Source organism: Ursus americanus, chromosome 23 (genome assembly GCF_024610735.1).
Source record: "Ursus americanus isolate L20-20 chromosome 23, mUrsAme1.1.p, whole genome shotgun sequence".
NCBI lineage: Eukaryota > Metazoa > Chordata > Mammalia > Carnivora > Ursidae > Ursus > Ursus americanus.
Genome location: NC_142149.1, coordinates 23,876,869 through 23,904,453, shown reverse-complemented (window position 1 = coordinate 23,904,453; position 27,585 = coordinate 23,876,869). Strand labels below are relative to the sequence as shown.

Sequence of the window (27,585 nt, the reverse complement as noted above, 5' to 3'; positions counted from 1 at the left end):
TAATTGGAGGAAACGGGTTAAAAAGATGGAAAAACAAGGTGGGCTCTGAGGTTATCTAGAAAGTTGAATATGAATCACAGTGAAGAGCCTAGCCGTGGCAGCGACCGAATAATGAAAAGCTGAGAGAGAAAGATGTCAGAAACTAGTACCGGTGATTACAGCCGGGACCGTTCCCTCCTGACTGCACAGTCCAGTCTCTTGAAGAAGCGAGGACAATTCTGGCGTTCACAGAAGGAGGGCAGTGGGAGCTGCCAGTTTCCAAAGGCAGAGAGAAGAAATAAGGACTGTGCTATGGTGAAGAGGTGTTCTCTGCTCGCGTACGAAGGGGTCCCAGACTGGAGAACAGGAGGGACGTGATTTTCCCTCGTGCTTGCCGGGATGCACAAAGCGTCAAGGTGTGAAGTGCCATGTTTTGTGTGTCAAAAGCACGCTGTGGATGGAACCAGACTGCAGTTTGAAATCCTGGCTCCCCTCTAGCTGTAGAACTCTGGGCAAACTCCTTAGCTTCCCTATCAGTAAAATAGGGATGGTAACAGCTGCCTCCTACGGGCTGTCGCCGTGAGGATCACCAGAGGTCATAGGTGTGAAGTGGTTGGAACGGTACCAGGCACACAGGAAGCCTCCGTACACCAGAGCTATCATATATGCAGAGTAGAGTGAGGACACTGTCGGAACAAAAGGGAGCCGTCACTGCGGTGAGAACAGCCTCTCGCAGCGGGAGTGCCAGGAAAGGTCCAAGCTCTGTCCACCAAGCACTGACGAAGGAATTCATCAGTACAAGCCTGTGGTCCGTGAAGCACGTGCACACAGGTGTCACCGTAGCATTCCGTGTGAAGTGGTGAACGGACATAGATGTTCAGAAACCGTTTCGTTTCCCCCTGTGGCCCGGGGAGAAAAGCAGGCAGACTGCATGGAACTGTGCTGTGGTCCAAAGGAAACTTAGGAACCCTAAAAATTAACCCCTTATTTCCTCCCTCAGTGCCTTTAGAATTATGGAATTTTGTTTCCTTTTTGATTCACGGGCCCCACGCTTCCCAACCAGGGCCAGGAGCCCCCCTCCCGCCCCTCCCGACCCCCATGGACATTTGGGAGTGGTGTGAGGACAGTCGGGGTTGGCAGAGTCTCTTGGGGGCAGTTAGGAGACTGGCCCCAGAAACGCCGTGTGCTGCTCAGGTGTGCCAGGTAGTCCCCACAGACCCAAGACATCGTCTGTAGGAACGGCCGGAGCTCCCCCACCGGGAGCCGCTGCGGCGGGACAGTCCTGGTGGCGGGTGAGCCATCCAGCATTTCCAAGTCCAGCACCAAAGTACGCCACATGCTAAGGATTATGTGTGAGGAGACACGAAGAGACTTCTTTGCTCCACGGGACATTTCTAGCAGTCTTCCTTTTGTTTGGAATTTAGAAATGGCTAACAGACGAGCTTGGCCCAAATTCAAGATGCAGAGATAACGTCCGCGGTCCTAGCTGCCTTGAGCACGGGAGAACGATGGGAACGGTTCTGCACCATGAAGGATCGCGACTGTAGGGCACCCCCCCCTTTTTTTTTTTTAGACCATGCCCAGATGGTAGGTTGTGTGTAAGTTTCACTCCTGTCTGCTCTTACTTGTGAATTCCCAACTTTGGGAGACTCTCTCATGGCACTTAGACTATGACATCCCGTGAAGGGAGAGGAGCGCTAATCTCCTGGTTAAAGATGAGGAATAGCGGGAGCACATAATTACCGCCTAGTATGTTAATCATGTTTTTGTGTCTGTGTTCGTCTCAGGAGAGAAACCCTTTATCTGTGAAATCTGTGGCAAAAGCTTCACCAGCCGCCCCAACATGAAGAGGCACCGCAGAACTCACACAGGCGAGAAGCCCTATCCGTGTGACGTGTGCGGCCAGCGGTTCCGCTTCTCCAACATGCTTAAGGCCCACAAGGAGAAGTGCTTCCGGGTGACCAGCCCCGTGAATGTGCCGCCTGCTGTCCAGATCCCACTGACCACTTCCCCGGCCACCCCAGTTCCTTCTGTGGTGAACACGCCCGCCACCCCCACCCCTCCGATCAGTATGAATCCTGTGAGCGCTCTCCCCCCCCGGCCCATCCCCCACCCCTTCTCTCACCTCCACATCCACCCGCACCCTCACCACCCGCACCACCTTCCCATCCCGCCGGTCCCGCACCTGCCCCCACCTCCCGCTCTCTTCAAGAGCGAGCCTTTAAATCACAGAGGCCAGGGCGAGGACAACTTTCTGCGGCACCTGGCCGAGAAGACCAGTTCGGCACAGCATCATTAACGTCCACCTCCTCACGTGTGTTCTCCACGTGTGCCCGCCCGCGTGTGAGTGTGCAGGGAGGGAGCTGGTGAGCACTTCCGTCGCCGTCAGCCTCCCCTCAGCCTCCACCGAGAGCTTTGTCATCGTCTTGGTGAATCAGCACGTCCAAGGGAATGAACGCGAAGACTACCTTGAGCTCACGGAGGGAACTGTCATCTAAACCAGGGGAACCACCGAACTAAAGCCCATTTTGCTCGCATTTTCTGGTGACTTTTATAGATTTCAAATACTCAGACTTGTGGAATTTTATAATTTCATATCAGCTGATGAGGTATGCTTGCTTTTATATCCCGGCCTTCTCCTCAAAGAGGGGACAGGCCTGGTTTCCTTTGTACTAATCGGGAAGGCTGTGAGATTAATCCAGAGCATTAATTGTATCACTGTGTATCGTAACAAATTCTTTTCAGCTTTTGGGGCTGGCTTCGGAATGGAGCCGGCCGTGTTACCCAGTATATCCAGCATTATAGAGAAAGACGGGAAGTTTCTTCTTTGTGTAGCTCTCCTAACGCACTCTTTATTTTACTACAGAAATTATTTTAGAGTTTTTGTATAGACTTCTTTAGTGGTCTGTTTCTAAAATGAAATGTATTTCAATAAGCGGTGTAATTTTTTCAGTGTAGCTGGGCCTATGTTGTAAAATAGAAAAAAAAATTTTTATAATCATCAAAATGTGATTCTTAAAGATGCATATAACTTCTATAGTTCAAAGTTATTCTTACATCCGTACAACTCAAAGGTGCTGCAGAGAGGCCAGCTGTATGTGCGAGGGTCTCCAGACACCAGGTCACTGCACGATGAGGTGTCGCTTTCCGAACTTGGCGTTACGTCCTTGCTAGGTTTTCAGATCTCTGCGTCGCGCTCAAGTGTCTGTGTGTTAGGCTCGTGGACACGCTCCTGTCCTCCGCGTTTCACTTGGTGGGGTCCCCGCATTCCATGGAACAAAGAGTGGCAGGGAGCTGGACCTTTTCCAGGGGGGTCACCTCAAGCTTGCGGGTTTTAAAACTCTGAGTCAAGCTGCTCGCCGTCAGGAGGAGGAAGTGGTGGAGGTTTCGTGTCCTCGGTCATGTCTGTGTCTCCCTGTCCCCAGAGCTTGCTCGTGTCTCACCTGTGGCGACAACAGATGCCAGTGTCACGACACGCTGCTGGTTTTGAGGTTGCTGCGTTTCTCTAGCGTTGTTGTGACAAGGCGAAATAGTACACTAAGACCCCAAACACGGTGTCCCGACAGTAGCTGAGAAGTTGGGAGGAGAACAAATGGACTCTGGGCTTTCAGATGTCTGTTCATCTGTGGATATAGCCACAGCTTGGAGCTCTTCTATCACAGGGTCAGTCGTAGCGAGGGAAGAAAACGCCTACGTTGGGCTGCCCTGTTCTCTGCAGATAATTACGGGACAGCAGTGTTCACAGGTGGGGAGAGCAGCGTCTCTAACACCCTTAAGACAGGCTCCTTTTTCGGGTTTGGGAAGCTTCAGAGAAGCACGATCAATCAGGAGCTTCTATGGGGAAGGCGGAAGAGAAGGGCTCACTTTTTGCTCCTATTTAACTGATCAGATTTCTCCAGACTCAGTATAGCTAAAAACCGTGGTGTTGGTTTTTGTTTTTTATCTCAGAGAACAGAGTTCCAAAACTAGGTCTGCTCTCTTTCTCTCTCTCCCTCTGTGTTTTAATCTGGACATGTCTTCATTTGTGTTTCCTCAGGCTCCTAGATCATTGCCTAAATCAGAACCCTGGCTTTTATTTATTTTTAATTTTTAATATTAAATGTGCAGATATGTTTCAAGCACTTTTCTGGCTGATTAGCTCTGTGGTAGGAAAAAATGGAACTCTCAAGTGAGGTCAAGTCCCTATTTTGTAAATACCACGTTCGCTACTAGCTTTTTGGTTTAAAATTTCCTCACTTTTTCCTTCTGATTATTGCCTTTCCTCTTCTGTGATGAGCATAGGAAAATTTTGGAATGAGGCAGAAAAGTATCCCAAGACCTACTTTTCTTCCTGTTTGTGGATGTCATTTTTAAAGAATGTTATTTCAAGTCTTTGTATACAGTTTTTGGACACCCAGGTACCCAAACCAATGAGGAAAGTTAATGTCTTGTTTGTGACCGTTATTTCTTTAGTGGCTGCCTCCCCTTACTCCACAAGCCCCCTCCCATTCCATGACAAGTCTGTGGGTGGATCTGTACCTTCATGTAGACATATCATTACTTAATGGCCAAGCCTGTAATACTAAGATGGTTTTTTTTAAAGATGTAAATTGCAACTTCATTGGTTTTAGTCCCTTATTTTATTCTACATAAATTTACCGTATTGGGCAGCAATTCTGAATTCTAGACTTGAGACCGTTAAATCAACCATTTTATGAAGTGTACTATAATTATACACTGGAAAATTCAGGTAGTCATATTTGATTTTTTCATCCGAGTGATTATAGCCATAAAAAAATGCCTACTACATAGGAAAACCAGTATTAAGCAAATAATCACCACCACCCTTAACAGAAGCAAAAAAAAAGGATTTTTTTTTTTTAAATCAGCATTGTCACATAATACAGTTCACAGTGAAATGTATTGTGGAACAATCTAGAAACTTCTAATTTTTTTTCCCTGGATAAGTATACCTTCCCTGACCTGGGATTTGTGGTCTTCAGGAGCACTGCTCAGAACATAGTGACTCCTCGTCCGTGTCCTATCACATGTAAATAATGAAATGCATTAAGAATATTCGCGGCATTCGTGCTTCTGAGTACAAGAACTGCAGGATTAAGCCTTAAACATAATTGTGCATCAGGTTTAACATGCTTAAGACTCAGACTCAGGGTTGGAAATTTGATTGGGGTCCTTCACTAAGATGAAAGTTGCGTTCTGTGGTGTGTTCCCTCCGACAGAGGGCACAGCGCCCTGTGACTTCAGAACTTCATGCCTGCTTGCTGTCTGTCTATGAAAAAAGAACCATGGAGGAGTTTGTGTTCTCAGCCCTTATCTGTCCGTCTCTTAAAGACAAGAGAGGCCACATTTCAGCATTATCTAGATGCCCAGTCAAGGCTGTTTCTCATTACTTAATTTTACTGTCTTCAAAGGCTTAGATCGTTGGTAGGGTTAAGGCTTACTCGAGGAAAATTCCCAAGGACTTTCTTGAGTTGACATTGCCTTTTTTTTTTTTTTTCTATTCTTTTTTCTCATAGATGTATCATTCAGACATAAACTCTTCCTCAGCCTTAACAAAAGGCTGCTTGCTGCTTTCTCAAACTGAGTCAGGTAGGCTCATTCTGAGTTAGATTTTTTAATTTGAATGAAGAAAATAAGATGAGCAGTTTAAAGGCACGTGGCTTCACTTCTGTGTGTATTTGTGATTTGATTCTTATTTTTAGCAAGCAGGGAGTCTCCACATAAGACTTTATGGAAGTTCAAAGAAATCTGTGCAAATCAGTTATGTATACGTTCACAGTCTACCATTTACACGAATCGTCCCAAGTTAATGACTGAGCATGACATTACCGTGGTTGTACCATCTTTAAAAAAAAAAAAATACATTTGTTGGAAGTACCTTTTCATTGTGGTTAGAAGGCTCCCTATAATTTTATCGTCCCTAGGATAGTAACTGACGGCAAAGTACGCTGAAGAGATGCTTGTCCACTTTGAGTTTCCTAGTTCTTGAAATTGTTTTCAGTTCTTCTGTTTGTCAAATGGATATGTGTGTTTAATTTTTATGTCACTGGAAGTTTTAAATTTTGAGAAGATCAGGCAGAAATAGAAATCCATTGCCGATGATATGTATTTTCCCCATCTTGCAGATTTCAGCCAGTGAAACAGAATGGTAGGCAGGGGATTTTATTGTAAAAGGAAGAGGAAGTAGATGGAAGAAGACAAGTTCGGGGAAACCCTTCTGTTCGAGCTACTGTATAGAAGAGACGACTTGTATTGCGTTGCTGATGCACACGCTGAACCTTTCGGTGCTGTTCTAGACTGTATGGGAAGTATTTAATGGAAAGGGGGATAAGTTACATTTAAGAATTTTATCAACTCTTCTACCATGACGAAAGCCAGCTCACTTGGAATTCTTCGGACGATAAAATTGAGCAAATAAATATCGGGTTTTAATTTCTCTTTGCCTAAACTAAGATAGGAAATTTCCCAAAAGATCATTTCTTTTCAGGAATGAAAGGTCATTAGCCACCAGAGACAGTGGCATTTTATGCAATAAGAACACCCGAACTACCCTGCTCCTGTCATCTGTAGCATTTGTACTAAGTAACGACGGCCTTCCGGCCCTGGACACTACCTCGATAAAGGAAACCAGAGATCCTCTCCACACTTTCTATGGAAGCCATAAAAGTTGCCATCAATAAGTCCACTTTCATAGTTCTATACTTTTATACTCTCTAGACTTTTTATAGACTCTATGATCAGATCTTTTTGTCTTAGAGGATAGGTTGTGCAAGATTCAAAGGAAAAGCAAACTCCTTGGTTGTCCCAACTTTGAAGCCCTAGCTTCAGTAAATTTGTCTAAAGAATCAGATTAATGTACCATTTATCCAATTCTTGATTTAAGTCACAGCTGTTTTGCAGAGTGGCATATCCAGAAAACAGACTTTCTTATTCCCTAAGCAGAAGCTATATTTGTTGTAAGAAACTACTTATAAAGTGGATTTCTACTACCTTGTTACTCTGTGTATTCCTCGATAATATATGTATTGTCACAACGTTCCTGGAGTTGTGTTTATTTCCTTGTGACAGATAAGTGAGTCCACGCTTCCCCCCGACCTCCCTCCCCCACCCCACTCCCACCCCATTAGCTCACTGCAGCTCAGTCTTTCACTCTGTTCTTGAGTGCCTTCAAAAAGCCAGCATCCCGGAACAGCCTTTCCCTGGTCTGAATCCTACCTCTGATTATTTCATTCTCCTGAGTATTGGAAGTCACCTTACTCCCGTTGGTGTGGCTCCCCAAACTTGCTAGACCCTTGGGTGCGAATTCTGGACCTATTCCTGTTCTGTTGCCCCGTGTCACTTGCAGTTTACATTTACACTCTCGCTTCCATCTTATTTCTTGACCTCGTCTGTCGCTAGTGATGAAAGATTTTATCCTTACTCCTCATTTGCTTTTCTTTCATCAGAAACAAGATATTCCTTTAAAATTAAAGGTCACTGAGCACCTGTCTTGAACATCTTCTCATGGTGGGTCTCCCTGAATGCCTCCCCTTTCTGATGAAGGGATCCCAAAAGCTGCTGTTGCTGTGCCCTGCTGCTGCATGCACTCTCTCTTCCAGAAACATCCCGGAAGATTGCACCCATAATTCTAGTTCAGTCAGATGAATTGGAAATCGCTCTCTGGGTTGATCAGAAGTCCTTTATTGGTTGTCGATCTGCCTCTCTCATCCATCCGCCTGTCCCTCAGAAACTTCCAGTTACCTTCCTTGCTACTTGTTCTCATCTCATGAATTTTAAAAGTGTGATTGGTACATAATATATGAAGGATGTAATGAAAAGGGGGTTGCAGTGTGTTCTCCACGTGATAGGAGCACCTTCTTGATAAACCCTGGTAGCAATCGGCTCATCTTTCTCAGTCAGAACTGACGTGTGTGTCGTTGTGCAGGTCCCTTGCTCCTGTTCAGTTCTCCTCTAAGACCGAAAACAAGTAGAACTCTTTAAAATGAGGAAATTGGGTTGCATTTTCTTTTCTTTAAGTGAATGAAAGCTATTGAGTATTTTGGTCGTAGTCAAAATTGTTCCTTTCTGACCCAAAATGTCATGTCCTTTCTTCTTAAAGTTGATAATACTAACACTCAGGTTTTCAAGACTAATAACCACACAAAGTGGGAGTCTGTGAAGGCAGCTGTTAATAAATTCCTAACCCTTTTTGCCTGGCAAGAGTATGTAAATTGGTGAGATGGTGCAAAATTGTAAGAATTGGTTAATGTTTGATAATGAATCAATTCAAGACATCTGAAGGCCTCCCTGACTATTTGGAGTTGAAAGGCCAGTTTACAGAATGCAAAAAAAGTAGACTACAGAAATAAGTAACAAGAGTGTCATGTGTTAAATCCTTTCCACTTTAATCTGCCTCGATGGTCCCTGTTACTGACCTGGAAGTTTGCCTCTTTTCTTGTAACTGGCCACCTGAAGTAACCACTTTGAAACGTGTGGCTTCTCTCCAAAGCCCGAAGCAGCCCAACAGGTTGGGGAGAGGCACGGCGGCCTCACTCTTGGGGGAGCCACATCCCCGAGACAGACTGTTGGCTTGGTCTTTGTCTTCTCAAGTAGTCTCAGAGGGCCCTGAGAAGCGTCCCCTCCACTTCTAGTTCCAGGTTTCTTCCACACTCTCCGAGCTTCTCCGGTGAGATGGGGGATGGTACAGATTCCTTGAAAACAATTTCGGGGACACGAAGGAAATGGGAATGGAGCTAGAAGAGGTGGAAGCTGACTTGTGCTCGCTTCAGAAGGGAATGCTGGTTTTGATCAGCCCCAGAGCCGCTGTCTGACTCGGATGTGCCAAAGAATCAAGTTGTTTGGGACTATCCAGCTCCCCTGAGCAGCCCCAGCTTCCTCCCTGCCTGCCTTTCACAGGTGAACAGGGACGTCCCATCACATCCTGCAGAGGAGTCAGGGCTGCGTTTAAGTGCGTTTGAAGGTTGGTGGGAAACATTTTATTCTTTTAGCATCTCTGACACTCCTGGAAATACCCTTTCTGTGCTTGATGATGCAACTCATTAGGTTTTGCCAAAAGGGAAAAAGAAAGAGACTGTGTGGCATGATTTAGGGGTTTGCTTCTAAAGTTGTATCCCAAAGGATAGATCCGCAGGCTCTGAAAATCCGTTGAATTCCTCTCAATCTTCCATCAGTTTCAATATGCATTTTACTCATTTCTTGACAAGGGCTTCTCTTCCATCCGCAGTACTGGCTCTTTCCACAAGAGGGCAACAAAGTCCTTCAGCGCCTTTCTTCTCAAAACTTCGGGAGATGCCTCTTTGAAGTCTTACAGAATAGACTCTCTTGGCTCCGAGCTTGTTTATAGATCTGTGTGTTTAAGACATTTTCCCTTCTTGCCAAGTCCAGTGGTTACTCAGCCTTCAGGATGCAAACAAAGACTGATGAGTGGGTCAGGCATCTGAATTAGCCGCTTGAAAACGGTGGCCTGAGATGGAGAGCTTAGGACCCACCCTTGGGCGCTCGACTGCGCAGAGCAGGGAGGCAGCCCTCCTTACTTCTTTCTCACACACCCCACCATCGCTGCGGGAGGATCCCATCGACGAGAGGGACAAGCAGCAGGGCTGACTCTGGAGTAGGACAGAGGAAATGCTTCTCCCCTCTGCTCCAGCGCAGGTCTGGTATGCCAGGGAGCAAGTCCTGACCCGCGGGAGGTCCCCAGCAGCAGCCGCTTCTCCAGCTTGGAGTTCAGTCTCTGTTCCGTCTCTGTCCAGGACTTGTCCTGCCGCTCCTGACCCTCGTCAGCGCTCTGACCACGAGGTTTGTCCTCACCGCAACATCTTCCTCACAGCCAGTCATGACTGAGGGCAAACACTCGAGCATCACTGTTCACCCCGTCGAGGCAGGAGGCATCTGCACCCGGAACGGCCTTCTTACCGGATCTCTGCCTGGCTCCTTCCCCAACTCCCACCCCCCCTCACCCCCGCCCCGGCCGAGTCTGACCCACTCCCACACTTGACAAAACGCGAGCGAAACTGAAGCTGTGATTGGTTTAGGTAACAGGTGGCCAGGTGTAACTTGTTGGCTTTTATTTTTGGTTTCCCCAACAGTACTGAAATCACTTGCACTTTTCCTCGTTTCTTAAAGAAAAGAAAACCCAGTTTGCTTGCCAGGAATTGTTTAGCGTTAGGTTTACAAAGCTTGTTGTTGAATGTTGAACATTTGTCCAAAGGAGTTTGACAAAACAGAAGCTGCTTGGTCTCTGTTTCGCCTGCTAGGTCGCAAGGATTCAGGCCATGCGGCTGGGGTACTTGTGTCAAGTCCAGAAGGGGGCAGTGTCCCTCTCCTACCTCTGTGAAGACGCCATTGAAGGTCAAGTTGGACTCGCGTAGGGCAGGTATTTCTCTTGCTGCAAAGCGTAGAGGAGCCTTTCAGTTGGGGAGGTGACAGGTAGGTAAGACAGGATCTCTTCAGATGGGGAAGATGCTGGGGAGAGGAGAGCTCTTGGCCCCAGGAAGCTGTGGCCAGGCAGACCCAGGCTTCCCCCTGCATCTCCCAGTTAGCCTCACTTCCCGGAGTCATCTCGTTCCAGCATCCTGTCAGATCCCTCAACGTACTCATTTCCCCCCTCATGTTAACTATACCAATATTATTTTTTTAACAATTGAAATGCACTTTTTTTATTTCAACTCAATCATGATTTTAAGTATAAAAAATTTATAGACTGTTAAAACTACTTTTTTTGTGTATTTTTAACCACTCGATGTAGCATTGTCTATTTTATTCTTGTGAGACTCTGGTACAAGGCGTGCCACTTCCTATTTCCGACGTGCTGGGCCTTTGGATGTGTACGGTAACAAACTTAATGCTAATGTTCAGAGTAAAAAAAAAAAGCAGCCCTATCTGTCGTGTGTCTTTCTTACCTCCCTCTCTTCCTCACCCTATGTCAGCACCATTTTGAGGTCTCCTTGCTCAGTGAACTGTCCTTGTTTTCTGGGAGATGGGCCGTCCTGATCTGCTCTCATCTGTGGCCTTTAGTCCTGCCCAGCTCACTAACCCGACGGCCTCTGTCTGCAGGATGACATGTTTTCAGGGCTTGCCGGCCACAGTGAACGTGGGCAGTTCTCGTCCGCTGGGGCTGCCCGCCCGCCCACTCCGACCAGCCGAGCGGCCGTCTGAACATATCCTAGAAAACAGTATTTGAGAAAAGGATCACGAGACTGAGATCTGAAGCAGTCTGAAGAACGGGAAGCCCGGACGGACACAGCTTACCAGAGTCCCGGCCCCGAAAAGCAGGGATCGTAAAGTACGGCCCTCGGGCCGAGGCCCCTCTTCCTGCGCCCGCCCCTGTTCACTCCCTCCCTCAGCGGTCGAGCCCACTAATGTTCGCGGAGTGCCTCGTATGTGCTGGGCGCTCCTCCGGCCGCTGGGAATTCACGCAGTGAGCAAGACCATGGAGCTTCTGTCCCGAGTAGAGGAAACTCAACAATAAACAAATACGATCTGATACGTCAGGTGGGGAGAGGCTGGTCGAGGCTCGCCCTGGGAGCCAACTGCAGGATCAGCTGTTCTCTGTCGCAAGCCTTTCCAGCAGGGAGTGAAGGCAGTGGGAAAGAAGTCCTACTGTTCAAGTTCCCTTTGGGTAAGGCCTCTTAGAAGGGAACGAAACCGTCCAGATCATAGGATTACCACTCTTGCTCTTTATCATTGTATAACTCTGGCTAGAGAGGTCAACACCCCGTGTCCCAGCCTTTTTTTCCACGGAGAGAGAGTAGATACCCCCCCCCACCTCAATAGAGACTAAATCAGTGGCTTTCAAACTTTGTGACCCATGGTAAGAAATGGATCTTCTCATGACTCAGCTAATCCAAGATGCAGATCTATAAGCTTATTTATATAAGTGAATTAAAAATTCAAGGCGAATATCTTTCATAAGTCCTCCTGCAGTTTGAAGACTCCTGTTCTAGATTTTTTTTTTTAATTTATATATTTGACAGAGATAGACAGCCAGCGAGAGAGGGAACACAAGCAGGGGGAGTGGGAGAGGAAGAAGCAGGCTCCCAGCAGAGGAGCCCGATGTGGGACTCGATCCCAGAACGCCGGGATCACACCCTGAGCCGAAGTCAGACGCCTAACGACTGCGCTACCCAGGCGCCCCTGAAGACTCCTGTTCTAAAGCAGTGTATATGTGTATTATTTTCTTCCCACAGCAGCCTGCATTCACTTTCATATAGAACCCGTTGTAACTGGAACATGCAACATCTTAACGGGTTTCTATTTCTGACGAGGTCCCAACTCGGACTTCCCTGCACAGATTAGCCCACTGCTTATTCCAGCACCCTGCCGTGGAGACGTTCAAACCGCAGGCACAGGGCAGTCCTTTCTCATGGGGCCTGTGACTCACTGCCCTCACCAGGGTAACTAGGACCGCACTTGGCCCTTGAACAGCATGGGGGCTGTGGGTGCTGGCCCCCCGTGCAGTCACAAATCCGTGTATCACTTTGGACTCTTGCCTCCCCCAACCCACCAAACTTCGCTATTAATAGCTTTCTGTGGAATGGAAGGCTTACCAATACCAAACAGTCGATTCACACATATTTTAGATATGCATTTTTACTGTATTCTTACAATAAAGTAAGCTAGAGAAAAAATATTATTAAGAAAATCATAAAGAAGACATTTACAGGACTGTGCTGTTTCCCCCAAATCCATGTGATGAGTAGACCCACGCAGTTCAAACCCATGTGGGTCAAGGGTCAACTGTCCTTCATCGCGATTCAAACATGAACCCCCTTTCAAGGTCTCCATTGTAAATGGGATTAATAACGACCCTGGATGAGTCTCAAGCCCTGGTGTGCCCACCCTGTCATAGTGTGTCCCCGACCTTCCTCCCAGTAAGCTCCCAGTTAGTGGTGTGGCCATTTTCCACCCTGTCGAATCCTGGCTCGTCTTGTGGCTGCTTTGACCAGTAGAATGGCAAAAATGGGGTGCCAGGTCCGGAGCTTATGCTTCAAGCTGTCTCGCAGCTTCCTGGAACATGACTGCCCAGTGAGACCAGAAGCCCAGACTCGACCACGGAGTGACGCCTGTGTGGAGAGAGAGGTCCTAGCTGGCCCTCCAACTGAATGCATGCTTAGGAGCCCAGCGGAGACCAGCAGAGCAGCTGCCCGGCCAACCCAAAGAATCACCAGAAGTAAATTATTATTGCCGTAAGCCACTGAGATTTGGGGTGGTTTGTTACACAGCAGTAGGTAACTCGGAACAGCCCTAGGATTTAGGTCCAGCAGTTATGAAGCGCTTGTAAGTTTGCATAGTTCCTTATGCAAGAAGCTGAACCTTCTCCGGCCGTATCTGAATAATGCCTATCGCTCCTCCGTCTTCAGGCTCCTGCTCCCTCTATTTCCAGTCCATGCTTATGGTAGCTGCGAACTGGAAAGGAGGGAGGGTCTCCTCCTGTCTGCAGCTGGTTTTCAGAGTTCCCCTCCAGCCGGTCATCTGGCCTGCTCTTCTGTGTTCCCAGCCTTATTCCTGAACTTCCTGAGTTAGGGAATGCCTGGCTGTGGAGCCCTGACCGGTCCATGTCAGCCTCGGTCCCGGCACTGAAAGCATAGTGACGCCCTATTCAGCTTCCACTTCCTGCAACGACTTGGATCCTTCCGGAGATGTTATTGAGGGAGACCTTGTAGTAAAAGAGAAACACAGGCTTGTTCCCAGGCAGATCTGGGCTCAGTCTTTTCTCTCCCACACAGTAATCTGTGTGGCTGTGAACAGGCTGTTTAACCACTCTGAACCTGTTTCCACATCTGCTAAAAGAGGATATTAATAGCAGCTCCCTTAAGGTCATGGTGAGGATTAAATAAAGCAAAGCAGGTAAAATGCTCAGCTCAGTGTTTGGCAAGTCGTGTCTGTGACAGGCAGCTCCAGGATGGCCCCAGTGATCCCCACCTCCTAGCGTTCATGCCCTTGTGCGGTCCTCTCCCCTTCGGTTGGGCTGGATTCAGTGACTTGCTTCTGCAGAATGGAATATGACCAAAGGGATAGATGTCACTTCCCAGATTAGTTACAGAAAGACTGGGCGTGGCCTCTCTCTTTCCAATCACCGGCTGCTCTGTCATGAAAACACAGGCCACCTACGGAGGACGCGACGAGGAACAGTAGCTTGCCAGCGACCACGTGAGTGAACTTGGAAGTGGTCTCGGACGCCTGCCAACAGCCACAGGAGTGAGCTTGGAAGTGGGCTCGCCAGCCACGGCAGTCTTGAGGTGACCGTAGCCCCAGCCCATGGCTTGATGACCTAACGAGAGACCTGAGCCAGAGACGCTCATCTAAGCTGAGCTCAGATTCATGACCAACAGAAACTACGGGATGATGGGTTGCTGCTCTTCGCTCCTAAGTTTGGGAGTAATTTAGTAAGCAGCAATAGACAATACAAAGTGCAAATATTAGCTATTAGGAGATACAGGAGACAATAATTATGGTGGATGCTGTGGGGCACCACCCAGATTCTCCGCCTTTCAGAAACAGCTCAACTCCGGGTCCAACGTGACCTCTGTCCAAGCCTATGTCACGGAACACTCTCCAGGTTTTGATTCTCAGCACTGAAGTCCGTTCCTGAGAGTCGGTGCCAGGATTGATTTGGGGGAAGCAGAGTCTAAGCTGAGATTTGGGACCCTCGCGGGGCAGCTGGCGCTGAAGACCCCGTCACTAGCCGTAGGTGGAACTGACGCGCATTCCTGCTGGCTTGGCGCAATCGTTCGAAGTTTCACTAGGGGCGAACTGGGAGAAGGGATGCGCTCGGTGTGGGGAGAGGGCAATACTACAGGCTTCGGGGAGGGTGGGGGGGTACTCGTTCTAAGGACAGTAGCACCTGAAGGCCATTGGTGAGTGCCGCTGCCGGAGCAGAGAAAGTTAACGAGTGGCTGAGTATTTAATCACCAATGAAAGGCAAATGGGAAAGTCACGGGGGCCTTGGGTTGTTTAAATCCACTGCATTGTGATATTTGTTACACAGCAAAAAAAAGTAAAACAGATGGGGGGGGACTTGGAAGCAGAGTGCCATGACAAATACCTAAAGATACGGGAATGGCTCTGGAATCGGGCAGTGGGTGGAGGCTGCAGGAATTATGAGGAGCATTCTAGCCTTCTAGAAAAAAGCCTAGATTGCTCTAAACAGACCATTAGTAGAAATATGTATGTTTGTGTGGTTTTTTTAATGATTTTTTATTTATTTATTTGCGAGAGAGTGTGCAAGAGAGAGAGCGAGTGAGCACAAGCAGCAGGGAGAGGGAGAAGCAGACTCCCCACTGAGCAGGGAGCCCGATGCAAGCTCAATCCCAGGACCCCAGGATCATGACCTGAGCCAAAGGCAGCCACTTAACCGACTGAGCCAGCCAGGCGCCCCTGGAAATATATATGTTAAAGTCACTGCCGGTCAGAAGAACGTGAGGAAAAGTCCGACTCTGAACTGGCTGAGGGAGAGGCTCAGTCTCCACGAACAGACCATTAGTGGAAACCTGGACTCTTTTTTTTCTTAAATCTTTGATAAAAATGTGTAATAAAAAGCTTCGTGGCAAATGCGATTGCAGGGTATATATTTACAAAGCGAAAAACAAAGGATTCTCATTTTGGCCAAACAACAGCAGATCTGTTCGGTTGCTCCGCTGTCCTTGCCGTGACTTCGGTGCATGAACTTGGCTCTTCCGAGCCGGGCGCTGAAGGACAATTTCACACCCGGCGCGAGGCAGCGGCTTCTGCCAAGGCAGGTGTTTTTTTTTGTTTTTGACTGAGTTGTCACTGACCCACGGTTTACACTGGTCTCAGGTGTGCAACACAGTGATTCCACACGTCTGCACGCTGCGCTGCGCTCCCGTCCCCACACAGCGCTGCCACAGCGCCACTGACCGTGACCCCCGTGCGGCGCCCTGACACCTGGGTGCGAGGACACTAATGGCCAGGGCTCAGAAGGAGGTGAGGACCATGTCATCAGCACTGGAGGGAGGGCCGTTCTTGCTCGCGGCAGAAAGCTTAGCAGGGCTGTGCCCGACAGCGGTACCGAACACAGAACATATAAGCAATACACCGGGATGTTTTCAATGAGATTTTTTAGATCAAGTCTGGTTTCTTTTTGCTGCTTATGTTAACATGCAAGGGGGAGAGAAAGAAACTAAGGGGAACACTGAAAGAGGAGCCAGGCAGGACGAGATGAGTGGGGAGACGCTCGGCCTGTCCAGAACGCGCGCGGTGCTAGCATTCGGAACCGGCCGCCCAGCACTGGCGAGGAGCGAGGTTCGGGGACGTGACACCGCAACCTTCTGCTGAAACTTGAGAAGGACCCAAAGGCCAGTCACAGGAGAGCAAGGGTTGTGCCGTGTGCTGGGGCTGCCGGGCCGAAGGACTACGGACTGGGCAGCCTCTGTGATAAAAATGTATTGTCTCCGCTACAAAAGCCCCATCGAAGTGTCAGTGGGGTTGGTTCCTGTCGAAGCTGAGCACCCGTCCCGTGCCGCTCTTCCAGCTTCCGGCGGCTGCTGGCCATCTTTGGGCTTCCCTGGCTTGTAGAAGCGTCGGCCGTGTCTGCCACCTCTACGTGGCGCTCCCCTGTGTGTGTGTGTGTGTGTGTGTGTGTGTGTGTGGCCAACTTTCCCACTTCTATAGGATTAAGAGTCCACCTGTTCTAGGTTGACTCATCTTAGTGAATCACGTCTGTCACAACCCTATTTCCATAGAAGGTCACCTTCTGAGGTGCGGGGGGTTAGGATTTCAACCTAGGAATTTCAGGGGACACAATTCAATCTGTACCAAGGGTATTCTTCATAGTCTCGATCAAACGGGGGCGTGCTCTAGGAAGCTTAGGGGGTGTTGCCCCTTGGCCTTCTCAGCAGAAGTCCAATAGAGAGAAGAGACCATCACGGAAAGATCGGTGGGGAGAGCCTTTGGTCTAACGGAGCGGAACCCACCGGTTCTTGAAGACTTTATCCCTGGAGAAACAGCATGAGGATGGACTGGAAGAGACCAGAGAAAATGAACGAAGCTTTAGGCTTCCCCAGATTTTACTGACAGAAAGCAGTTTGGTAAAAAGTGCAGCAAACGTGCACGATCTTTCACGAGAGAGAAAGAGTGACTCAGAGGGCAGCTCCGAGAGCCCTGAGAGCAGAGGCGAGAGCCTGAGGGGTTATTCCCAGGCCTGAAACCTAACAGAGTTTGCCTGACTCGATTTTAAAACTTCTTTGGACCGGTGACATTTCCCCCTTTTTGAACCTCCTTTATGCCTGTCTCGCCCCGTGTGTTGGGAATGTTGGGGCTACATGACTTAAATCTTTAGTTTCCGGGTCCGTAGGTGGAGAGGAACTGCGTCCAAGAGCTGCTCTGGAAGGGGTTGTACCCAGGGGCCTCATCTATATCTGATTTAGATGATGCAGGTTTGGACTTTGGAGCTGATGATACTTCGACGAGATTTGGGACTTTGAATTGACGCTTGGAAATCTGGAGGGAGGTGAATGTATTTGGTACTTGGGAGGGACATGAATCTGCAGGAGCATGGACGGCAGAAGTCTACAGTGGCCCCCCAAGATTCCACGTCCTTTTTTTTTTTTTTAAGATTTTATTTATCCATTTGACAGAGAGAGAGACAGCCAGAGAGAGAGGGAGCACAAGCAGGGAGTGGGAGAGGAAGCAGCAGGCTCCCAGCATAGGAGCCTGATGTGGGGCTTGATCCCAGAACGCCAGGATCACGCCCTGAGCCGAAGGCAGACGTTTAATGACTGAGCCACCCAGGCGCCCCAGATTCCACGTCCTAACCCCAAAACCTTTCGCTATGATGAAATTCTACTCCCACAATCATGCTATGTACGTTTCATGGCACAGCTGACCTGGTACCCCGAGCAGAACCCAGCCCAGACTCCTACAGAATCGCGTGATATTCAGTGGATGCTGTTGGAAGCAGCTGCTTGCGGTAATTTTTTTTTTTTAAGATTTAATTTATTTATTTGAGAAAGAGAGAGAGCAAGGGGAGGAGCAGAGGGAGAGGGAGAGAATATCCAGCAGTCTCCGCGCTGAGCCCAGAGCCCCACACGGGGCCTGATCCCACGGCCCTGAGATCATGACCTGAGCCAAAACCAAGAGTAATTTTTATGCGGCCTTAGAAAACTAACTGCCTTGGGAATATAAGGAGCAACTTTCATCTCTTGCGGCCAGCAAGCACAAAAGCTGAAGATCGGGCTCAGGTCCAAGACTTTAATTATTAAAATAGCAGAGCTCTAGAGAAAGTTGAATTCTTACCCACTGAGAACCTACCATGACAAGGTCAGGGGCCTGGTTGGGAAGGGGTGGGACTCTGGCATTTGTGTTGGGGACATCTGGGTCTAGTAAGTTCCAGATCTCTTTTAACCCTCTGGGACTGCAGAAGTGGTTCACCCCTCCCGCAAGAGGATAACGTTCTCCTCTTGCCAAGAGCCGACGCAGATCCGCATCTCTGGGTCTACCCCACCTCTGCTCCTAGCCACCAGACCAGTAGCGAGGGTCAAGTCACAGCCCAGCTAGGGCAGTGCTGGCCTTACTAAAGGAAGAAAAGGACTGGGCCAGTGTCAATTTTTGCCTCATTGCAGGAGAAAGGGGTTCTCTTTGCAGTTCTCGGGTGAAGCTCTTGGCAGGCTCCAGCAGCTTCTCCGGCTCCCGCCTTCCGCGCCTGGGCAGCTTACCCATGCTCTGATTCTAAGACCCGGCAGTCAGCAGCACTCAGAGGCCAGCAGCCTCCCCACACTGCCCTCAGGCATCTCAGCCTGGACTGCCTCCCAGGACCTACCTCCTCCCGCACGGATTTCCAGGCCCCAGAGGGCAGATTTTGATGAGTTCTGCGGAGCAAATTTCCCACAAGACCCATCTGCTCGGCGCGATGACTCTCCTGCCGTCCGTCCGGCAAGCCACGGCTGTGTCCTCTTCATGAAATCTGGGTCTCGGTCCTGGGGAGGCCACTTACGGGCTCTATCTCAGCATCAGGGCTAGTGGCTGGTTCTTTGATCTGCTCTTCTTAGACACTTTGGAGTCCTCTTTGTTGATGCACTAGTCAATCCTTCATTACTCCAGGTCCCTGTTAGACTTTATTACTTACCTATTACTTGCCCCGTTCAGATGACCGCGTGGTTTCTGTCTCCCAACTGGACCCTGTCTGGCACGTGAAGTTGCAGGACCCAGCCGCCATGTACAGATAAGAGGTGGGTCAGGGTTCTGGGCTGGGGTCAAGGGGTGTAGGGTGGTGGAAGGTTGGACTAGACTCCCCAGCAGCCACGGGGATGATGGGAGCCTTATGATAGAGGCCAGATGGCAGCAAACACCCGAAGCAGGTGAGGTCAGTGATCATAAGGAGAGGCCGCGTCAGACCCGGGGCGGGGGTGGCAGGGTGCTGGTCTGCAGAGAGCTGCGGAGGGGATTAGCATGTCACGAGTGGTCATCGCCATGATAGCCTCCTACCTTCACTGGTCTGGCCCCTGCCGAGACCAGACAGAGCCTCCAGGGCTCAAACAGACCACGGCAAACTCAACGACTAGGAGACCCGCTAGAAAGGGCCGTGCCAGATGTGGAATCTTGGCTAAAGCTGACTGACGTGGCCACGGCACCTGCTTTATGGCCACGGATCTACTGAACACCTTCCTCTCCATCCCTGCCAAGGAGAATCAGGAAAAACGTACATTCACTCAGACAGATAAAAGTATACATTATGGTCTAATTCCCCCTCCCCTCTACCTGTGTTCCCCACCCCACCCCCCAATATAATGTGGTCCAAAGGGACCTACCTGACATCCTGGAGCGCATCACAGTGACCCGCTCTCAGGGGCACCGTGTTAATCAGACCGCACGGGCTGGAAGCAGCAAGTATGTTGAGGCTCTGCTAAGACCCATTTATTCTAAAGGGTGGAAAATAAACCCTATGATTTATGGACCCGCAGTGCCGGTGACATGTCTAGAGGCCCAGTGATCCAGGGCATCCAAAATAAAGGACACATTACTTCCTCCTGTACTTTCCACCCCAAAGAAACAAGTGCAATGCCTGGTAGGCCTTTCTGGATTCTGGAAGCATCTTTCCTTACTTTAGTCATGCCGCTTCAACTCATAACACTGATGGCAGAGAGTGGGGTCCAGAATGGGAAAGGGTATCTTCGGGAGGTCCAGGCCATGGTGCGAGCAGGCCTACCGCTTGCCAGGTAAGGGCCAGACAGCTGTGACGTTAGAGGCAACTATGAAGAAATTACGCGGAGGTTATGGCAAGCCCCATTAGGAGAATTATGTAGACACGGGCCCATGCCATCTGTCTTAGATCATTAGAAACCTTTTCCAAAACAGCTTCTGGAGTGCTGCTGGATCCTGGTGGAAACAGAACACCTGACCACGGCCGTCAGTGCTCATGCAGCCAGAACTTCCCCTCATGAGCTCATTGCTCTCAGACCCACCAATTCATAACGTCACATGGGCCTAGCAGCACTCTAAGAGGCAAAGAATATAACCAGGAGTGAACTTGGGCAAAAACAGGCGACACAAGTAAGGTGTGGGAGCAAGCTCCACAGGCATGTGGCCCAGCCCCCCACTTGATCCACCACTGTGACCCTGGTATCTGTCCTTCAGCTTACATGTGTGGTGGCTACTTGGGAGCAGGGGCGGGGATGGAGGGTGGAGGCTCCTATATGATCCTCTGAAGGTACAGGGGAAAAATGCAGAGCTTGGCTCACTGATGGGCTGGCTTGCCGAATGCAAGCTGGGAAGAGACATTGCCTACACTACGGTCCTACTCTGGGTGATCCTGGAAAACGGCAATGAGGGAAAGTGCCAGTGGGCAGAGCTTTGGCAGTCCACCTGGACATTCACGACGCGCGGGAAGAAAAATAGCCCAAGGTGAGAATATACCGGAGACATGGACAGCAGCAAATGGCTTGACTATTGGCCAGGGGCTTGAGAGAGAAAGTTTAGAAGGTCAGGAACAAAGAGGCATGGTAATGAGACAGGGGGACAGGGCTGTGGGAAGGGGCATGAGCTGTGAAGATCTTCACATTACACATCAGTGCCTATCACGGGGCATCTATCGTGGTAGACGCACTTACACAACTAAGTAGACTGAATGGCCGGCCCAGTGGACATGAACCAGCCCCGTCATTGGTCAGCCCAGTGCTCACTCAACGGGTACATGAATGGAGATCCACGGGAGTAACTGATGAAAGTTTTTTTTTTTTTTAATATTTTATTTATTTATTCGACAGAGATAGAGACAGCCAGCGAGAGAGGGAACACAAGCAGGGGGAGTGGGAGAGGAAGAAGCAGGCTCATTTCGGAGGAGCCTGATGTGGGGCCCGATCCCATAATGCCGGGATCACGCCCTGAGCCGAAGGCAGACGCCCAACCGCTGTGCCACCCAGGCGCCCCCTGATGAAAGTTTTAAGTGGGCCAACCAGCATGAGCTCCCACTCACCAGGATTCATGAGCTCCCACTCACCAATCTCTCAATAAGAGACCAATGCCATGCCCTTGATATGGCATCACCATCCCTCAGAAAGATCAACCAGCCACTCGATGACAAGTTGATTAGATTGGCTCCCTTCCAACTGTTGAAGCAACAATTAATCATGACTGGAATCAACACACATTCCGAGAATGGGTTTGCCTTTCCTGCCGCAGGGCCCGGGATGGTTAGGTCCGTGCGCCAACTTGGCTAGGCTAGAATACCCTTATTCAGCCAAATGCTAATCCAGGTGTTGCTGTAATGCTATTTAATATTTACAAGTCAGGTAACTCTAAGTAAAGGAGATGATCCTTGATAATTTGGTGGGCCCCATCTCATCAGTTGAAAGGCCTTAAGATCAACCCCAAGGTTTCCCTGAAGAAGAAATTCCGCGTTTGCTCCTGCCTTAGAGTTTCAGCCTGCGGGCCTGCCTGCCGAGTCTGGGATCTGGCTGGCTGGCCCCCACAACCGTGCAAGCCAGATTGTTGCAGTGAATCTCCAGATAGGTACTACAGATGGATATGCAGATAAAGCTACAGCTGGAGAGAGAGCTACCCTCCTCCTGGTCTGTTTCTCCATTGGAGCCCGGACAGGTACGGGGCCTGTGCCCGCATCACTCTCCGAGGGCTTATTTAAAAAACAAAAAAAAGGAGGAGGAGTAGAGTGACCATTAAGCCTCCAGCTCCCAAATCACCAGTTTCCAGGGAACCCAACTGAAGGCCACAGCTCACCTGTCCCAAGCACCTGGTGTGTGGTGTCCACTAATACGGACTTGAGGGGAAAGATGAGACCAGGCAAGAAGAAAACCACTCAGGACCACGACCCCGCGGGCCCGTACCCGTGCTTTGCGCTGATGCGCGGTGTTAATCAGCACGGATGGCGGGAAGTCACAGTCTGCAGTGTTGTCAGCGGATGACAAGATGGTAACCACAGAGTGCGGCCAACCTGAGCGCGTGGGCACAGATCACGCCAAAGAAGACTTTTGATGGGAAATATCCCCAACACACAACGCCTTGGGGAAATGGACAGGTGTTGAAGTTTGCGGTGGGGTCCCCACAGGATGAATGCAGAAGCCCAGCCCCCGGCAACCCCTCAGATGTGAAGTGACAGCATGTGGGGGGGCCAGAAGCAGAGGAATGAGAGACTGACCCGTCAGAGTAATGAGGGGCGCTCCCCTGGAGTCAGGAATCTTGAGCTGAACAAACGAGAACAGTGGTTCTTCGGTGTGTGGCAATGATTTTCCTTGCTTTCCGGTTGTGCAAATCTGTTTAGGACAGCACGGAGCTGCTCTGACTGGCGCCTCGACGTCCCAGCTGGGTTTGGCGAGGTCTCCTGCGGGGCTCCGGTGAGAGGACATCCGTTGCTGGCGGCCAGCACGGCAGTGGGTTAAGATCCAGTGAACCCAGTGCGGGCCTGGAGCAGCAGAACGTTTAAAGAACAGGAATGTAGGCCGGCTGAGGTGAACGACGGTGGCTTGGGTTAGCAAAGAAGGTGCCAGACAATGTGAGACCACAAAATAATGCTCACCCTGGAAAGCTACAAAATTAGAACTTCAAACAGAGCTGGTTACGAATTAAGACTCCTCTATTTACCTTCCTCGTCGTGGGGGAGGCCATCTTTCTGCCCAGATCCCTACCACAAGGGGGATGATGTGACATGTTTGGGTTGGGTCTCGTAAGACTCACACCCACTGTCTTGACTGAAAGAACAGAGCCCTTTTCAAGGGTTTGGGGATTTTCCACTTCTTTATGATCCAAGTGTTTAGACCCTGAGGACAGGTCAGGGAGAGAGCCGGGGACTTCGGCTCAGGACGCCAATGATGGAGAATCTGAAGCCTCCACCCAAGTGGGGGACCCACTCTGGTGAATCCCAAGAGCTGCCCCACGAGCTGAGCCACAGTTTGTGGGAATGACAGGAGAGCAAGTTCCATCAAGGCCACCTGACCAGCAACGGGCAGACCGGTCTACAGCCCTCCCTCTGCCTCCCCTGCTTCCCTCCAGCCAGCCCCCACCACCCCCTACAGCCCCGCTGCCTGTCCCTGAGACCATCCTCCCAGTCTCCCCTCTACACGCGCTCACTCAGGTCTGGGCCCTGGGCACACGCTTCTCCTTCTCCACCCTCGCCACGTTCCTTCACTCTGGTGTTCTAGACTGATGTGTCAGACGGCCACCAGGACACACTGTTTTCCACACGGCCGGGGATGGAATCAGGCAGGTGAGCCGTGGGTTCATGAGTCAGAACGCTGTAGGGGCGACTGGGGGGCTCCGTCGGTTAAGCATCTGCCTTCGGCTCAGGTTATGATCTCAGGGTCCTGGGATCTCAGCTCGCCCCTTATACGTAAGGAAACTGTCTCCCAGGGCAAAGTGGCCACTAAGCCAGCCTGCAAGTTCACGGCCTTGCTGCGGCTCTGACCCTCAGGAAGTCAGTCCCAGGACCTCCCTGTAGACTTCATTTCTCTTCCTTTCGCTTGCATATTTCTCTGATTCCGGTCTTTTTTTAAAATTTATAATCGATTAATTAACACATAGTGTATTATTAGTTTCAGAGGTAGAGTTGAGTGATTCATCAGTTGCATAGAACCCCCAGTGCTCATATTCCAGTCTTTTCAAATACTGTAAAAATTCTACTTCATTCATATTTTAAAGGAGGAGAAGCAATATAGAGACTGATCCAAAAAGAGCAATAGTTTCCAACTTCGTTTTTATTGGATTTTCATTCTATAATTGCATGTTTAACCCAGCCAGTCGCCATTCTGAGTTGGGGTTGTCTTGCACTAAGACATTTGCCTCCTCTGAGCACCCCGTGCCAGATGGCGGGGACCAGGAAGCAGTTTCTCCACTCGTGGGACAAGCCACACACAGACAACCAGGAATCCATTGTTCGGATTCACCAGGGTATACTGGTGGTGCCGACGAGTGGAGAGAGAAATGGAATCTACCTTTCCTCTCCTTGCCCAGGCAAAACAGAGCTAGACCCTGGGTTCCCTCCAGGCTATGCCAAGAGTTTGAAAGATTCAAGTCTTCGCTGCTGCCTGGCATAGTCTGCCTGCCCGAGCGGTTGGCTCTTACTTCCTCCCTCTGTTGCCCAGGCTGGTCTGGTCTTGCTGATGGACGCAGGGTCAAGGCCGCACAGCATCGTGGCCCTCCCCAGACTACCGCATGGGTACCCCACTTCAGGCAGCTGGGAATTCAGGTCCTCAGCTTCCCTAGCACGTCATCTCAACGTGATGGAAATAGTGACCGCGCGTGGAAAGGGCACCAGCCAGCCTAGGAAATGGGGTTGTAGTCCAAACTCAGCCTCTATCCCAGCCCACCTTTCGGGGCCAACCATTTATCCTTCGAAACCCAGCTCAGGGATCACCTCTTCTGTATATAGGATTCTTCCCCCAAGCAGAGCCAGTCCCTCCTTGGTCCATCCTACCCTCTGCACAAGACTGTCACGCTTCTCACATGGTTTGTAACTCGCGTGTGACTTCCTTGTCTCCTCGTCCCGCTGTGAGCCCGAGAGAAGAGAACAGTCTTCAGCCGTAGCTCTTGGTAGGTACTCAATATACAAATTAATAATTACGGAATCACTTCAAAATGAGAGCGCCTGGGTGGCTCCATTGGTTAAGCGGCTGCCTTCGGCTCGGGTCATGATCTCAGGGTCCTGGGATCCAGCCCCACATCGGGCTCTCTGCTCAGCGTGGGAGTCTGCCTCTCCCTCCCCCCTGCCTCCCCCACCCCCAGCTTGTGCTCTCTTTCGCTCGCTCACTCTCTCTCAAATAAATAAATGAAATCTTAAAAAAAATGGGAGGGTCAGGATGTATGATCTTGAAGGTGGCCTCCCTATTTAAAAGTCTGTGATGACCTCAGTCTCACTTCCAGGATTGGGCCCTAATGGCTGAGAAGCACAGAGAGGCGAAAGACCTAGGACTCCTAAACCCTCAAGCAGGTCCCTGGGACACAAATTCCATGTATATATTATACACACAGGTATGACAAGGACTGGGGGGTGAGACGTGCCTCTCTTCTTTCTGTGAGTGTAGATCAGTCACCCCGCTGTATTTTGAGGTCAGTCATCACGCCCTGAGATGAGATGCTGTTTCTTGAACAGGTGAGAAGGCGGAGTGGGGATGGAGGCAAAATCTTAGAGGGGTTGAACGATTTGCTCAACCAGACACTTGTTGAGGGTGACCTAGATTTTGAGCTGGGGTTCTCACTTCCCCCTCTGGGTTACCCGGACCAAGAAAGTCTTGACCAAGCTATGTTTTGTAATCTACCACCACGGGCAGCGGGCCATTTCCTCGCTGAGCTGTGGGGCGGCAGGCGGCGATCTAGGAGGAGCTGCGTTTGATGTGGGACTTTTAAGCAAAGGGTCATCCTTGGTGTGGTTTGAAACCGTGCCTTGGTGTGTTTGCACAATGGCTAAATGAGCCCTCCGTAAAGACTGGGAATGGACGGATGTCTAAATATAATCACGGGACACAGTTTGAGATCTGCCGTGGGTAGAACGCAGGAACCCTAGCTAGAGGTCTAAGACGGCGGAAGAAGCAAATCCGTCTCCTATCCCCACGTTCCCAGCCCGGCGGGTTCTTAAACGTAGGGAAAAAAGCACGGGCAGCGTGCCTGAGTCAAATCAGGTCGCTGGGCATTTCTGCCCCTTCCAGGTACCAGAGAAGAAAATGTCATTGTGTGGGGGGCGGCGCCGGGGGGGGGGGGCAAGAAAGGAGGGAGGGCGGGTGGGCTTGTTGCTGCCAGGCTGCCAGCGTCCAGCAAGGCTGTGCAGGTGACTTGTGGAGCTAGTGGGTGAGGCTTAGACGCTCCCGCTGGTGGAGACAGCTTTTATTAGAAACCTTCCTTTTTTTTTTTTCTGGCATTTCACTAAATTAGCCAAACCACTCTTGGCAAAAAGTCTGGCTGTCCTTAGCCCCAGGGTGGATTGGATTTAATCTGAAGCAGGGTACCGGGTGTCGGAGGAAGGGCCCTGGGCCCGGCGACAAAGACGTGGGCTGGGCGCTAAGGGACAGTGGGGACCTGGAGCAAGTCAGGGCCCTTCTCTGGGCCTGGGTTTTCTCATCCGTCAAACCACAAGGTTGACCCGGAGGCTCTCTCCACCCTCCTTGGCGTAGGAGGTCATCCTACAGTTCAAGGCTAGCTCGGGCTCGTTCAGGGGCAGGGGCGGCGGTGCCGAGCGGAGGAGGGGCCCCAGCTCCGGTGGTTGGCGCCCCTTCTTCCCGGTTGGCTTTGCTTCTGGCCCCCAAATTGTCAGCTCGCAGCTGACCGAGTGTCGGGGCGGTGAAGGGGGCTCCGGGAAGCGCCACCTCTTGGGGACAGGGGCGCGGCGGGGCGCGGGGCTCCCCCCCCCCCGCACCCCGGGGCCTCGAGAGGTTGTCGCGCCCGGGGACCGCACCCGCGCCGGGACGTGGCGCCCGCAGAGGCGTGCCCGGGGCTGGGCGGGGGCCGCTGCCCGCCGGACGCCGGGTCCCCGCCGCGGCCCGTCTGGTCCTTCCCGGACGTGACCGGCTCGGCGGCCCGGGCCACACGCCAGGCGGCCGGGGGTTGGGGGGGAAGCCCGGCGGGGCCCGGGGCCGAGCGGGGCCGGGGCCGTGCGGGCCTCGCGCCGAGCCGAACGCCGGGAGGAAGGGCAGCCGCGGCCACCGGCGGCGACGGGGGTGCGTGCGACACGCGCCTTTCCCCAACCCCCGCCGTCCGCAGAGCAGCTCGGCGTCTGCGGATCCCCAGCGTCGGGGCTGCTGATTGTTTCCCTCCCAGACTGGCCGGCTCGGTGCAATTTCCAGACGCCTCTTTGGGACGGGCCCTGGGGAAGCCGGGAGGAACCGGTTTCCCGGCAGCCGGGCACAGAACCCGGCCTCTGCGCTCCTCGCGTCGGATCATCTTAGGCCATCCTGGCCCGCGCGGTGTGGCAGGCAGGGCCGGTGACCCCATTTTGCAGGTGGCAAAACTGAGGGGAGAAGGGACTTAGCCAGAAGCACATCAGGAGAACTTAACAGACCTAACAGAAACGAGCAAACTCCTAGCCCTCACTCCCATTCCCCGGGGTGAGGCTCTGGGCTCCGACGTGGACAGGCCAATCTCCATCTCGCTCCCTGTGTCCTCTGGTGAGGAAACGGTAGTAGTCTTCAGGGACCTCCAAACGGGAGGGAGGGA

The 27,585-nt window shown here is 50.9% G+C and overlaps 1 protein-coding gene across 7 annotated transcripts in view; it reads left to right on the top strand.

Moving 5' to 3' along the window:
* Window positions 1-10,851, top strand: part of ZNF652 (zinc finger protein 652) — a 60,574-nt gene extending 49,723 nt beyond the window's left edge. For 6 of the 7 annotated variants that reach the window (XM_045813723.2, XM_087854482.1, XM_045813722.2 and 3 more), the window contains one exon: window positions 1,767-10,851. In XM_045813723.2, the coding sequence (XP_045669679.1) occupies window positions 1,767-2,278 (512 nt within the window). In that variant the 3' untranslated portion in view covers window positions 2,279-10,851. The remainder of the gene's footprint in view (window positions 1-1,766) is intronic. The other variant, XM_087854484.1, reaches the window with a different exon arrangement.
* The last annotated feature ends 16,734 nt before the right edge of the window (window positions 10,852-27,585 follow it).